At 41.0% G+C, this 16439-nt stretch overlaps 1 protein-coding gene across 1 annotated transcript; it reads left to right on the forward strand.

Annotated features, from left to right (window-relative positions):
- The first annotated feature begins 1107 nt into the window (after window positions 1–1107).
- On the forward strand, window positions 1108–16022 carry LOC129773179 (zinc finger and BTB domain-containing protein 17-like). The gene is made up of 5 exons (XM_055776755.1): window positions 1108–1196; window positions 1269–2819; window positions 13821–13908; window positions 13965–14914; window positions 14981–16022. Exons 1-5 carry the CDS (start codon window positions 1134–1136, stop codon window positions 15728–15730), a joined length of 3402 nt encoding a protein of 1133 aa, XP_055632730.1. The 5' UTR covers window positions 1108–1133; the 3' UTR covers window positions 15731–16022.
- The last annotated feature ends 417 nt before the right edge of the window (window positions 16023–16439 follow it).

The following is a 16439-nucleotide window of genomic DNA, read 5'->3' on the forward strand; positions in this document are numbered from 1 at the left end:
GTTGTGAGACACAACAGCTAGTTCGATTGAAACCGGCCCAGCGTAGGTATATGTTGGTGGGGACCGCTATGTAGCATAAAAATAGACCAGCTTTGTTTATAAACCAAAAAAGTCGCTGTCATTTTTCATCACTTCTCGCATCTTCCATGCCTTGTCCTCATCAGGGGTACGACTAAAACGTCAAATCCCTCATATTGCCAGTGTACTCAATATTGCTGCGGTTCACTGACATTTTGGTTCTATCAATTACTGTTGTTTACAACTCGGTCCGGTTATATAGTCGAATAGTGGCTAACTTTAAACTCCATGTTAAATGTGAACACCTCCATGTGAAACCGAAATATGAAAATCGCTCATGCAGTTAGAATAAAGCAGCGCATTTTTCGATTTCAATCTTCGTAAATGAAATGTTGATAAACAAATGACGCCATATTGATTTTGATTTTGGATAGCCTATATTCAATTGGTGTCTAACCCCTGGTCCTCATACTGTCGAAAACGAACCACCTGTCAATTCCAGCTCCTTGGTTCGGGCTAACTTTCAGGGTAAATATATATTTTTTAAATAAATCGATTTATCGTGTATGATTAAAATAATAATTCGGATCAAGGAAAGTAGAGTGGAAGGTAAAACGTAATGTCAGAATTGCCGTTCGGACGTATCCCGTAAGTTTGAACTTATTTACATAGATGGTATCCAAACAACACTAAACATTGACTACAGTTTCGCCGGCACGGTTGATTGTCGTTATGAACCAGCACAAAAAACAAAGCTGCAAATTATGCGCCAGTGGCGGTACCACGATCAAAGCACTCCCTGAATCACATTAGCCGAGCCAGCTGGCGGAAGCATATGCATAAAGGTTACTACGTTACTATTTTCAACGACAACTGTTTATTTATTATAATGCTTCAAATACCTTCGACGAAATCAAATGTAACCATACCAACGTAAGTAATAACATAAACAAATCCAAACTTTTCGTATTGCCATTCCTCAAACGTCTTTACTAAATAGTGTAAATTACGAGCCACCTGTTAACTCCACCATCTTGATTCGGATAACATGTTCTACGTCATCTACTAAAAAAACAAAAGGTATTTATTTCCGGAATTGTTTCAATATATGGTCAATGTTAATGTATTTCAACTTCATAAATCTAATCTATAAAACGAAAGATTTACGCAACACACATGTACTGTCTTACTCTCCATGCTCGCAAATCCTTTTAGGGTAAAAACGCTGAACACTATTTCCCGTTCCGCAGATGGCATCGGAACAATCGGCGCTTGTATCACGGGATCGTTTTTGCCGACTATGTCTGAGCAAATCGGACAGTCTCCTACTTCCGCTTTTGGCTACCATCGAGCGAGAGGTCAGCGTGATGGAAATGCTGGAAGCAGTTACCGGGATTGAGCTGGAGGTAAACCCGCTGTATCCTACAAAGATATGCACCAACTGTTTGACTAAGTTGGATTTTGCCTATGGTGTTAGGCAAGAATTTTTGAATAGCACAGAGCTGCTGCTAAAATTGGCCGTTGAAGATAGACTTCCAACGTATTATGCAAAGTATGAGTCTACAAAAACCAGCGAAGAGAAAATCTCGTCTGCTGATGAAGTACTGAAAGTTAGTAGGGATATATTAGAGACGAAAATAGAATTGCAGGATATTGTGGTACCTAACGATATGGATATCACATTTAACGACGTAAAAAATGAGAATGACCAAGATATGACCATAGAACAAAACGCTGAATCAGTGGAAGAACTCGAGGAAACTACCGAAATTCTCGTTCCAAGCGATGATAAAATGCTAGAAAATGAATGCATTAATTCGGAGAAAGATACTGTAAAGCAGGAGAAGTTTATCTACTCTTGGAAAGATCTCGTCAAACCGAAACGGAAGAATGGTATAAAATCGAAAAGTTTGCTCACAGGAATAGATAGAAAAGCGAAGGCGGATGCAGAGCTGCTCGCACAATTCCCCCTGACTACCTGCTATATTTGTGACACCTCGCACGAAACGCTGAAGCATCGAGATGAACATCTCAATGAACACATCGATATGGTGCCCCATCGGTGTGAAAGTTGTAGCTCCGAGGCGGAACCAGTTATTTCTAAAAGTGTGTTAAACCTCAATCGTCACAGAATGATGCACCTATTGCCACACAAATGTGATTTTTGTTTCCGAAGATTCATTTCCACTGGAAGTCTGTACACACATGTCTGGAGCATGCATATGGGAGATAAGGAAGGACACACGTGTGATTACTGTGGAAAGAGATTCAACCAGCGACGTTCGTTTCAGTCCCACGTTCGGCGCCACCGTTACAAAGCCAATGGAACATACAAATGTGAAGATTGTGGGGAAACTTGCGGTTCCCGTTTATTGTTAGCGAGACATCGTCGCAAACACACCGGCGAGAGGAATTTTACCTGCCCTTACTGCTCGAAGAAATTCAGCAGGGCTTGTAATTTGCTGATGCACAAACGAATCCATACCAATGAGCGATGTCACAAATGCTTGGAATGCGATAAAACCTTCCGCGATACCGTAATCCTAAGAAAACACCGAGAACGATACCATACGGGAAACAACCAGTGTGCTTCCAATCGGAATCTTTTCGTATTGACTGAAGACGGACGGAAACAATTTATCTGTAAACATGAGGGTTGCTCGTATACAACATACAATAGCACTTCAATTTCGCGACATAAAGCGAGTCACACGAAACGCTATGAGTGTTCCGATTGTGGCAAGCGTTTTTCCGTACCTAACTTAGTCCGCCGGCATCAAGTTTCCATGCACAGCAAAGGGGTTTAGCAGGTTTATCGTAAAAGACAGCGATCCATTTATCACGCTTAGCATATTTATCGTTTCCCAAATAAATGAATGTAAAAAAAACTTTTAAATTCTTTCTGCATATTATCAATCTTTATCACTAGATCCATCTTGAAACCCATTTCCATTTTTTTTTTTAAATTTAATATATCGTTTATTCCATTCTATTTTAAAATATTATTTACATTTAAATTAATTTTCGCATCTTAAAATGAATGCAAGTTCGCCTACATCGATTCTATCGTTCATTGAATTTACATAGGAGATGTATAATATAAATATTTTCAGTATTTGACTTCGTTTGGTAGGTCCGATGTTTGGCAGCGCTGGTTTAATCAATTCTTCGAAAGACAGGAGTTGCCATCCTTCTAGTATGTCAGTTATCTTCCGTTGTATGTAAGCCCATGCACCTACTACGCGGGGGCAGCTACTGAATTTATGTTGTAGTGTTTCTACTGCAGCATTACAATGTAAGCAGCCTTCACCGTCTGCTCGTTGAATGGTTCTCATCAGTTTTCTGTGCTCTATCTTTTCGTTTATATACAAATATAAGTTGCTCCGCTGGCATGATGATAGCTGTTTCGTCGCAATGTTCTTCCATATTCGTTTCCAATTCGCTTCCGGATTTCTCCTTTCAATACGAGGCGTCCAAGAAAAAGCGGTGTATTAGATCGCTCGTGGGATGTACTCTAACAAGTGGGGGGAGAAGGGGGATTTGTTGGGAAAGGATTTTGAGGCAGGGAAGGTCTGCGGAAGGAGGAGTAGCTTGGTTCAGAAGGGATTGATAATAGGGAAGGGAACCACTTGCTTGCATGTGACGATTTACCAATAGCGCTTTGCATTTTATGCCTGGTAGATGCAGTTTCAATCCACCAGCTTCTTTGTCACGCGCCAGTTGCTCCATTGGAACTCGCGCCGGTATTCCGCGCCACAGGAAGGAGCCCATGATCGCCGCTAATTTCGATGTGTGGATACAACACGTTGGCAGGATTGATGCCACATACCATATCTTTGCGGTAATGAAGGTGTTCAGTAAAATATTTTTTTGTTGTAAATTTAGATTTCTCAACGAGTGTAACAACACCTGCTGAGCAAATTTCGATACAAGTGCGTTCCAATTTATGTTTACCATTTCCCGGATCGAGTTGGTAAAAATCACACCCAGGATCTTCACCTTTTCTGCTGTGACCAGCCACAGAACATTCAATGGATTCTCATCTATGAGCCCGACGTTTATTGCAACAGTTTTTAGCCTGTTGAGTTTTGCTCCCGCAGCGTGCTCGAAATCATTAAATAGATCATTGATACTCTCTATTGTATTTGTATTGGTTACAATCACAGATATGTCATCTGCATAGGCCACAACAAGATCGGAACCGAGTTGTCGCTCTAGTTGTTTCAGAAACGGGTGGAGGTATAGGACGAAGAGCAGCATCGACATCGGATCTCCTTGCCGAACCGAGCGTTCGATGCGGATGCGCTCCGAGAGGTGTCCGTTCACTAGTAACCGAGAGAAAGATCGCTCGACAATTCGAACTAATAAGCTTACGAAAGCTGGGTTTATTCCTAGCTGCCGCATAGTTTGGTGAAGGTAAGAAAGGGATACCCGATCGAACGCATGGTCGAGATCGTAGCTAATCAGCTTCCCTTTTTGCTTGCTCGCTTTCAGCTGTGCGATTCTATCTTTCAGAGAAAGAGTGGCTTCAAAGATTGAGTGCCCGTCGTTAGAGCACTTTTGTGCATCGCTCAATACTTGATGAGTCTGTATTACACGCTCGAGGCGAGACTTCAGGATTCTGCTCAAGATTTTGAAGTCCGCATTCAAAAGGCTGATTGGTCGATATCCTCGTGCAGTGTTTTCTGCTCCTCTCTTTCGTACTAACACGATTATACCGTTCGCGAACTCTGACGGCATCTCCGATACTAGGGCCTCGTTTAACACAAGGTTCAACTCTCGGTGGATGACGTCAAATGTGCGTTGATAAAATTCGATGGGTAACCCATCACTCCCCGCCGCTTTCTTCTTAGCTGATGTTCGAATTGCTGACCAAATTTCTGCTGTTATCTCAGCCATGCAAGCTTCGTTCGACTCGTCATTTATTGGTATCACCCTCTCGCATTGGAATGGATACCGAGATGTGTCCTCTACCTCTGTCGCTGTGTACAATCTCGTGAAATACCGAAGTAGATGGTTCTCGATCGCTTCGGAAGTGTTTAGAGTTTCGTCGTTTTCGCCACGCATTTCTGTGATAATGTTTTTTTTCCTACGTCTCACACCCAGCTGAAATGTACTGATGTTTTCTCCAGCAATAATGGTGTCGTTGATGCGCATGAAATTTTGAGAGAAACTGCGCTGATGCGCGAGCATTTGTGCCTTAACACGGTTTATTGTGGTTAGCATTGCAGGATTCTGGAAATACCCATCATACGCTTGCTTTTATTGCGTGTATAGTCGTTGATGTTCTGCGTAAAATACGCTGTACGCTTCTCGGGATTTCCATCGAAAAAAGGACTGAATTTTTTTCTTAGCAAATGATAGCCACCACGTGAGCCAGTTTGGGTAGTTTTGCCTCTGTCTTGTAACATATTGCCATGAGATTTGGAATTCATCTATGTTCTCTGCTGTTAAAACATGTGGACGTAGCTACCAGTATGCGCGTCCGAGACTTGGGAGGCATATACGAGCAGTTAGCGCTTTATGATTTGTAAACGAGCACACGTGTGTTGCTGCATTTCGCAGATGCCTGCAAAGTCCATGGGTGACGTAGATGCGATCGAGCCGAAAGACAGAGTTGTGCGTTATATATGTGGGGGCAGGAGTCGTGGGATACAATTTCACCCAGATGTCGCTGAGTTGGAGCTGCTGTATGGTGGATTGGAGGGCGGGGCTGTTGTTGTAGCCTGTCGAGTCACATGTGCGCAGCACACAGTTGAAGTCGCCAGCGAGAATTATATTGTCGGTATTATGACGTAGATAAAAAGAAATTGTGTCATTAAAGAAACGCTCTCGTTCGGCGCGCATTGCTGTGCCCGATGGTGCGTAGATGTTGGCCAACGTCGTGTTTTCGACGCGAAGAGCAATCAGTCGGCCGTCCAAACTTTTTTCGATATGGGAGAAACGTATGTACTCTTTTAGTGCTATTGCCGTCCCTCTCCTTGACTGATCAACGTTTATGACGACATTGTAGCCAGGAATAAGCAGCTGCTCGTTCTCTACCTCTTGCAAGAACACGATGTCGAGATCCATCGTTCTGCAGAAGGTTTTGAGGGCATTGATCTTCGTTTCGTTGGTAATATTGTTTATGTTTATAGTGGCGACGCTGTAACTGGCGATATGAGTCATTATATATTGGCCTGTTCCCGCTCGTCGTCGCTTTCGTCCCGGCGCTTCTTGCATTGCCGGCGTGTTCTCGAGCGTGTGATTGAAATTGCCGCTTCGTCTGTTTCGTTCCCATCGGATTTTCCACTAGCAGGTCCGTGGTACACTTCGCCACTAGCAGGAGGTTGTTGACCAGAAGTGCTTGGCATTGACCTGCTATCCGATGGTTGTTTCGAATCCGATATGGGTATGATGGGAATAGTGAGAGGAGGAAATTGTGTTACCGACTGCGTATCGATCGGTTTATTTGTCTGTACAGGCATCGGCTGTTGTTGCTGTTTATGCTTTTTCGACGGCGGGAATCGCAATGCTGACGTATTTTGACTCGGTTTCGCTATTTTTTGGACTGGCGGCTTCGCAATCGGCTTTGCCGTTGCTGCTGCGGGCTGTTTCGTAGCATCGGCGTACGATTTTTGCACCAGCAGCTTTTTGTTCTGCACACAGGACGCTCCGACATGGATGAATTCCCGGCAGTGTCGACATATTTGACGCTGTCCAAAATAAGACAGCAATGTTAATTCGCCATCAATGACGACCCACGACTCAATATTTTGTTTCACGATCATTTTCGCGATTCGAACACCTGTGCAGATACCCGGAAAGAAGTACTGCTGGTCATTTCCGCATATCTGATCTCGTATTGAGATAACATCACCATATGCGGAAAGGAATTCAGTGATGGCTTCATCCGATACATCTTCAGACAAATCGAACAATTTGACCTCCACTGCCCCGTCCTCCATCGTACTTCGTAGGGGAAGCTTCACCCCTCCTTCCACTGTCACTTCGTGCTTCCCATCGTGCTCTTCGCACACTTTTTGTGCCAGCGCTAGATCAACGACCTTCACGAAGGCACATCCAAGGCTTCGGCTGCATTGGATTCGTGTCACTTCACCTGGTTTTAAACCCAGAACAGTCCCAACGAAATTTTGCACTTTCTCATAGTCCGGTTTTCGTTGCAACACCGCATAATCTATGCGGAATGTGTTTTCGCGGCGTACCATCGCGGAGTCGTAGTATGCGACAACACGCAAACGGCTCGGCGACAATAATGACGCAGCGGAACGATAGAAAAGTTAGCTTGTTTTGACTTCCTATTTTGGCTAAAGCGTGAAACGCGTCTGCTTGGCTCGGAAGATGAGCGCTAACTATTTCCATTTCGTATGCCTATTGATGATTGACTGACAACCAACAATGTTCGATGTTGCTAAATCAAATCCGCACTTTTATTTGATGAATAACCATGACCAACATTTAGTTTCAAAACCCGTTATTCTACGATTTTGAGCGTAGGACTTCGTCTAATAGAAATGTAAGGAATTGTAGAATGAAAATCTAGAAGCTGAATGTAATAAATGAAAGAAGGCTTATAACTAGAATTTTTTTTGATAGATCGCAAAGATGTTTGTATCAATTGATTTCTACGAATTTCTCAAGATAAATACTACGTCTTTCTTTACTGTACTGGAGTGTACGTTAAAATTTTCCGGCTTTTGGCAAGCTGAGAGAAGTTATACCCCTTCATTCGAGAGATAAAAGGTCTACTTGTTTCAATAGCTCAAAAGCTGATCTGAAAGCAGACTATTGAAAATAAAACAATTTCACTAAATCGTCAAATCGCATGTAACAGTTCGACTGAAAAATTTATAAGGTAACGCAGTAAAACATTTTTTTTTTCAAAATTCAATTTTATTATTCAACACAATTGCCTTCGAGGGCGATACACCGATTATAGCGATCTTGCAACTTTTCGATACCATTTTAATAGTACTCTTTCGGTTTTTCCTCAAAATAGGCCTCAATTTCGGTAATCACTTCATCATCGATCCTAAATTTCTTGCCAGCAAGCATTCTCTTCAGGTCTGCGAACAGGAAATAGTCGCTGGGGGACCAGATCTGGAGAATACGGTAGATGCGGAAGCAATTCAAAGCCCAATTCATGCAATTTTACGTCAGCCTTATGAACTTTTCAGCCGAACTGTTATTGAAAGTATGTTTGAATGGTTTTACGTTTTTGATCCATTCGTTGATGAAAATCAAACGAATATGTGTCGATAATAGCCGAATGTGGAGGCGATCTGGCGTAGTAGTAACATCCATACCTCTCACGCAGAGATCATGAATTCAATTCTCACTCCCGACATTCTTCCAAAAATGGAAGTAAAAATGACGAACCAGCCGAAATGTGTTGAAAGTCCCTATAATAGAGAAAAAAAGATAAGAGCCGACAACAATAAAAAAAATCATATCATTCAAACCATCTTATTTTTAATGTATTTCATTTACGTAACTGATATGTTTAATGTAAAATGTTAATATGAAAATAGGTATAAAATAAATAATGTTAGTAAGTAAAATGTGAAGTGAAAGAGTGTAATATTTTTTCGTCTTAAAGTAGAAAATGAAATAAATCAATATTAATTTTGTTCAATTACGGTCTCGTTAGAAAAAAATAGGTTTTCTGAATAGACAGTCAAATTCATGACTGTTGGGTCCCGTTCGTGAATTGTGAAACCAAAGATATGACAGACAACTTCATTGGTAACGGTCAATTTGGTGGCGCATTATTTCGTCGTTGTCATTCAATCGAGATGTAGTCACATCGATATTCTGAATTTGAAACACAGCCATATTGCTTCCCTTATTCTCGATCTTTTATTTGTATTTACTGCTTCTCACCGAACAGCGGAACTCAATATTAATATGCGGCATTCTTTTGTTGTTACGTGCTACAAATCACGACACAAAAGACAACGAGACAACTCTGCATCGGTTCGCACTTCATGATACACCAGCACGCAAGCAAAACCATCATGTACGCTTTCGGTGCAGAAAGTTTATTTTCTTCTTTGCCTCTAACATATACATATCGAACCTCTCCATGCATCATGAAACAGCAGGATCATACGGACTACGCAAAGCGAATGATTCATATTCAACTAATGTAGCAGATCCTGATTTCTCAGAAGTCTCAGAGAGTGCAAACTATATGATTATTTAGCTCGATAGAGGTTAAGTGAAGGGTAGTCTGATTATATTTTTCATTTTTGACACTGCTATCCCTTGAAATATTGGGTTGAGGAAAAAGAAACATCGTGTATTGTCAATATATGGCAACACTTAAACATATCTTATGTTGTACTTATCGCATCGGGTCATACTATACGGCTATTTAAAGACGACAATCTGTGCTACAAGTGTCGTTTTGACAGTGATGTGATTGTCCTTTTCAGTCTCAAGTTATAGCGCGTCAAAGATGGAGTCCACCAAGCAAGAAATTTGCCATATTTTACATTTTTACTACCTGAAGGTAAAACTGCAACGAAGGCGGCCGAAAAAATTCGTGTAGTTTATGGACCCGATACTGTAACGATTCGCACAGCACAGCGTTGGTTTGATCGATTTCGTTCTGGTGTAGTGGCTGTCGAAGATACACCCCGTACTGGTAGGCCAATCGTCGTGGAAACCGATAAAATCGTTGGAATCATCCAAGTAGACCGGCGTGTCAGCACTCGCTCGATTGGCCAGGAACTGGGTATAGACCATAAACCCGTTTGGAACCATTTGCAGAAGATTGGATTCCAAAAAAAGCTGGATGTATGAGTGCCACACGAGTTGACGCAAAAAAATCTTTCAGACCGAATCAACACCTACGATCAGTCTTCAGAATGCAACTCGGTGCTGATGCGCAACACGATTTTTGTACCTAGTTGAGCTCCCACTCCTTGCGCACATGCGCTCTGGCGAATAAGCACGCTCCGAAACACAGATGAAATGTTTGGTTGTCAGCGCCGTGGGCGCAAGCCCAGTTTTGAGCTGAGTTTTACGCTAAAATTTGCGCCGTGCTTACGCGCCGTGCTGTGCGCTTGAATCTGGATTGCTCTCTCTGTTGAGATATTTTTCTTCACACAAGCGAATACGGTTCAAATGGTGGCGCGCTGTTGTTTTTATGCTTTGCTTAGAACGAACGAAGACAAAGCATGCGCTAGAATTTAATGTGTATGTGTGTGTGTATATAGAATGAGACGTGCATCACACAAGTGAGAAGAAATGTTTAGTATCTGAGTTCTGCGCCGGGTACATTTTGTGCTGTCGTGCTTATGAAGTTTGTGCGCTTCGCATCAAGAGAGAATACGAGTGTTCTTTGAGCGCGCGCTGATGGAAATTAAACTCAAGCGCAGCGTTGCGTTTGTTTTCTGAAGACTGCCTGCGATGCACTGCTGAAACGGAACGAACTCGACCTTTTGAAGAAGATGGTGACTGGTGACGAAAAGTGGATCACGTACGACAACCTAAAGCGAAAAAAGTCGTGGTCGTAGCGCGGTGAGCCGGCCCAAACCATCGCCAAGCTCGGATTGACGGCCAGGAAGGTTTTGCTGCTCAACTATGGCCAGACCCTCAACTCGGTTCTCTACTGTGAGCAGCTTGACCGTTTGAAGCAGGCAATTGACCAGAAGCGGCCAGAAATGATCAATAGGAATGGTGTTGTTTTCCACCAGGACAACGCTCGGCCTCACACATCTTTGATGACTCGCCAGAAGCTACGGGAGGATAATGAAGTTGCCTTCTGAATGGCAACAAGTTTACGAACAAAACGGCGCGTATTTGACTTAAATTGATAGTTTAAAGTATGTTAAATAAAGCGTCGAACTTCGATCAGAAATACGACATTTCTTTTTCCCCAACCCTATATTTGACAGAATGTACACAAGTTAGAGTTCCTATGGCCGAGTGGTTGTCGTTATACATTATCATGCCGGGTTTTGGGTTCGTTCCCGTTTTCGTCGTCAAACAAATTTCTTTCTTTATATAAAACTACTTACCCGGCAAACTTCGTCCCGCCCAAAATTTGTGTTTTATTATCAATACCATCCACGTTTTCTTACTATGAGCAAGTTCATGGGTCCAATCGCAGAACTGTTCATTGATTGATCTTCTAATCGACCCCGTTGAATTTACCTTTTACTATAAAAATCCTAGTATTTCTAACAAAACTCATCATTATAATATTAGATTATTTTCAGACACAATTCTCGTTCAAGATTTTTCAACCACTTGCAAATAACATGTTTCTCCGTTACATGGAATAAATGTTTTATACAGAAAATATGATAGAATAAATACAGTTAAATTCGTTCCTCAAGTTCTGCTCTTATCAACACATCCGGCGACCCTTTGTTTTGGTATAGATAGAAGAAGATATAGGAGCGCGTTTCATCGTATTAAAATCCAATACCAGTTTCGAACAAAGATCAATTTCGTTAGCACAAACATCAACTGGACTAACAGCCCTTGTCACTATGTAATTGTAGAACATATGGGAATTTAATTTTCCGAATTTTCCCTTTTTCCTTCATAGTTTTCCGAAAATTCTTGGTTGAAATATTTGTAATATTTTCATGGGACGCCTCTCCATTCCAGAGGAGGGAGAGGTGTCATACCATTATAGAAACATTTATTGCACCCTAAAACCTCCACATGCCAAATTTGGTTTCATTTGTATGGCAGTATATATATATATATATATATATATATATATATATATATATATATATATATATTTTATATATTATATATAGATAGATTTTCGCATGGCAGCAAGATACCGTAAGTTAACTTTTTTAGTTCTTCGAAATTACTACATGAAGAGAATAATTATTTAATACCTGCCTCAGCGTATGATTAATTCATTTGGTCTGAACCAGCTGATATTTCTACTGGGAAACTCTATCAACAGAAAATTGCTCTTGGAAAGAAGTAATACGGGAGAATTCTGCAACCAAAGTCAGAAAGAGTTTGTAGGCATAATAGCGGAATATCATCTGAGTCTTGGAATCAAAACCACGGAAAATCTATTAGCCGACTACGTCTCATAAATTGCTCATCTATTCAAACAGGAAAAAAAAAAACTAATTAATAGACAAACAGAAGACATGAATTGCATAGCATCAAATAATCTACATGATAACACTTTTAGGCTAGGCGCAAATTGAGACGCGTATAGCGCGAGTAGCTTGGCGCGATATAGCGCTTGTTCTTGTGGCTAATGAAAACAGATAGAACGGTGCAAATTGGTCAGGCGACGCGAGATGGTGCATTGCTCAAAAGACGCGACTCGGTTAACGCTGTAGCTGAACCACAGTTTCTCGTGCTGATCGTGCCGGGTGTGGTGATTGTATTGGTGAACAATTATGTAACGCCGTGAAACTAACATTGTACGGTTATGCCGGTCGGGTGGTTGTGTTAGTAAATTGTATGCGAGTGGAATGTTATTCACACCAAACTGCGACTCAATATGCGCACCATCACGCGTTGTGTGTATCACTTATGAGTCATGTTGGTAGTCTCGTGTTTGCTCAAGAGTGTAATACGCTTCTCAATTTGCGCCTAGTCTTAATGATGGGTAGACTACTCATACTTCGTACCGAGATTAAATGTTGAATAAATATTTTTTGTGATTCTTTTAGGATTTATATTTCGTCTCCCGGTGTAATGGCAAGCGCAACCCAGGAGGAAAGATTTATAACAAAATTTTTTAACCTCAAACAAAAAAGGGCGGCTCAAGAGAAATCATAGGAAGCTCATCAAACAAAAAAAACTGTGATGAAGAAATCACTTATACTAGTATAAAATGAATATTATTATCAATTTAAAGTTAGTTTTATGGAAGTAATAGAATTCCTTTTAGTTGAAGATGTTATTTAAGTCGTAGGTGAACAATGATTTTTTGGTGATTTTAATGATCATTTTCTCGCATATGAAGCCATCTCTAAGACAAACATTGTAAACCTAATCAGATTAAGCGTTATTGATGGGCCTACATTATTTGTTCACAATATCATGAACAAAGTTATTTTTCCGAAAATCTAATGAATTCTTATCAATGGAAAATTAATATGATTAGGTATTAGTAATTATTGTAAAAGTAATATGTTATCTAGTTTAATAATAAATGTATCATGTCATGCATTTTTGTTTCCCTCTCGAATGTCACAAGTAGGGAGGAGAATGTCTCGGTATTTTTACTCATTCTAATCAGGAAGTGAATAAGTACACAATATTTATATAATTCCTGACGATAATATGTAAGCCCATTGCCGAAATTGATTTTTTTTCCTATTTTGGGTTTGATAAAGTAAAAAAATCCATTTTGAGTACATTTTAAAAATGTATTCATTATTATATGCAACTGCACATAAAATTTAATTCCATGTGACAGATTAATGTAATTTATATGTGCGACTAGATTACAAAAATATATGTGTCGTACAGATAAATCTGATATGAAATTTTTTCTCGGTATCGAACGAATATTTTTAGTGTTGTTTATTCAATGACATTCGTCTTTACGAGATCTACGGTCGAATTCTGGTAAAACGTTCCACCTTACCAAAGAAACTTTGATTAGAAGCATAACATCGAAACGCGCCAGGAATGTTTATATTGACATTTGTGCCCAAATGTTGTTTGACAGTTATGTAAACACAAGAGGTGTTCGATATTGGAGTGAAGCATTTCATAACGAATTTATTTTATTTGTGAACATTCGGTAATTTTCCCAATTTTGATTCCTCTCTCTCCTAGGAGTACGTTTGTAGCTGAAGTTTTGCACAAATAATGTACGCATCTCAATAATGAGCTCCGAAACGAAATCAAAGAATACCGACGCGTCGTGCGTTGAAGACGGTAAGTTACAGATGATTTCCCACCTTGTTTACATCTCATGTTGGCCATCGTTTCAGTAAAAAGTAAACTGGATGACTTCTGTCGTGTTTGTTTGCTACGCAAAAGTCCGCTTCTGCCGCTAACGAGCGATCTCAATGGAACCATGATACCGGAGATGCTGTGGAAGGTGTCTGGTATGCTGTTCAATGTGTTGGAACAACTACCGAGGGTCATTTGTGAGCGATGTATGGCAAAGCTTGATCTTGCTTTTAGCATAGCTAAGGAATTCCGCGAGCAGGAGGAGAAGTTGAGAAGTTTTTGTTGGAAAGGTGCCCTCGTCGATCAGCTGGCGCTGTATCAGCAGTCCGATGAGAGCAAGAATGCGTTATACTCTGATGAAGTGATTCGGAAGCTGATTACATCCAGCAGAAAGAAGCAAACTGAGACTGGACAGGACACGGAAGCCGAAGTGCATGAGTTTGAGGTGGAGCGCCTGGAAGAGGACCATGATGATGAGCAGTCGCTGGAGCCAGACTACGATAGTGATGGCGACAGTCCTCCGGAGCAAATCACTGCGGTGATTCTACCTGGAGGATCAGTTGAAGTGAAAGCGGAAATCGAAGAAGGAGACGATGAAGAACAGTCAGAAGTGGCTCCCCTTCCAGTGACTAAAATAGAAGTTGAAGAATGGATCGAGGAGGGAGGTACGGTAACAAGGATTCGTCGGAGGAACACATCCGAAACGCTCGAATTTTCCTGTGACGAGTCAATCGATTCCCAGGATCCAATAAAATACGATGAAGATGATTTGTATGGGGAGAGTGAGGAGGAAGTAGCCACTTCCCGAAAACAAACTAGAAAACCGAAGACACCCAAGCGACCGATAAAATCCGTACTGAATGCAGATGGCAAGTACGAGTGCAATGATTGTGGGAGAATATTCGGAGTGCAGAAGACGTTCCTAAACCACTTACGCAGACACGAGCATATTAAACAGGGCTCATTTGCGTGTACTCAGTGCGATAAGGTATGTGGAATTTATAAGTCGAGTGAGAGACTAGAATTTAATACTGATTTTGATTTTCTGTTCCAGTGTTTTGGCACAAAAGACCGACTGGCGCGCCATATTGAGCTCCATAATCGCGACCTGACATGTAAAGAGTGCGGTCATGAGTCTCAAAACGGGTACGAATTCCGGACACATCGCTTCAGTCATCAAGATGGACACTACAAATGCAAACGGTGTATTTTTTCTTGCGATACAAAGGAACAGCTGAAGGAGCACAAACTAATGAATGATTGTGCAGTGGCCGACGAAAAACGACCATACTCTAAGCCCGCTACCCTGAAGGACAAAAAGTGTCCCTATGAGGGCTGTGAGTACACGGCGGAAACGTACGGAGCAATGTATGTTCACAAGCGGGCCAAACATTTGCAGCAGTTCAGTTGCGAAATTTGCGGTAAACGCTTCGCGTTCGCAAATCAAGTGCGTTTGCACGAAAAGCTGCACACCGGCGAGAAGCCGTACCAGTGCACGGTTTGCTCCAAGAGTTTTCGCCGGATGTTCAGCTTCAAGGAACACATGGCCATCCACGAGGGTAACGAATCGTACGTTTGCGATGTCTGCGGCAAGAGCTTCACGCGGCCCCGGTATTTGAATGCGCATCTCTTGACGCACTCCGAGGAGCGTCCGTTCGAGTGTGCGATTTGTGAGAGTCGGTACAAAACCAACGGGGAGCTAACGAAACACATTCGGACAAAACACCAGTCGCAACTAGATTTGAGCAATAGTGATCTGATAGTGGAAGAGTATGATTATTACGAGGAGGAATATTGTGCGTGAGGCTATATTTGTCTGTAAAACGTGTGTTACACTTGAAAATGTCTCATGTGAGTAATCAACTAAGAAGAAGGTTAAGTTAGGCTGATGATAGATATCGTTATCATTTCAATGTTCTGAATTTAGTTTTGTATAACAGTGGAAATAAATCTGTAAATCAATTTATTTCAATGCATGTGGCTTTACTTAATATTACAGAGACATAAGGTCAACATCGAAGACCTCTATCCTGGCCGTTCGCTAACCAATTGATCTCAGACCTGGGGATAAATTTTATCGAGTCGGAAAACGTACAGATCTGTATATATATATATATATATATATATATATATATATATATATATATATATATATATATATATATATATATATTAATATATATAAAAATCTCGTGTCACGATGTTCGTGGCCGAACTCCTCCAAAACGGCTCGACCGATTTTAATGATATCATACTCAAAAAGCTTGGTAGGCATGACAATAGGTTGTAAACTATATATGATCCCGCTAGGGTACCGATTACTTTATATTTAATACCGATTAGGGTGATCCTATGCAAAAAAAAATCTGAATAATTTTGTTTTTGTATTTTTTGCATAAATTTGGCTTAATACATATAACCAGGGCTAGTTATTTTCGAAGATAATAAATGTGACTGAATTTCATACATACATCTCTCACTTTCACTACAGTCATTTTCGGTGGATTAATTTC

This window comes from Toxorhynchites rutilus, chromosome 3, assembly GCF_029784135.1.
Source record: "Toxorhynchites rutilus septentrionalis strain SRP chromosome 3, ASM2978413v1, whole genome shotgun sequence".
Taxonomy (NCBI): domain Eukaryota; kingdom Metazoa; phylum Arthropoda; class Insecta; order Diptera; family Culicidae; genus Toxorhynchites; species Toxorhynchites rutilus.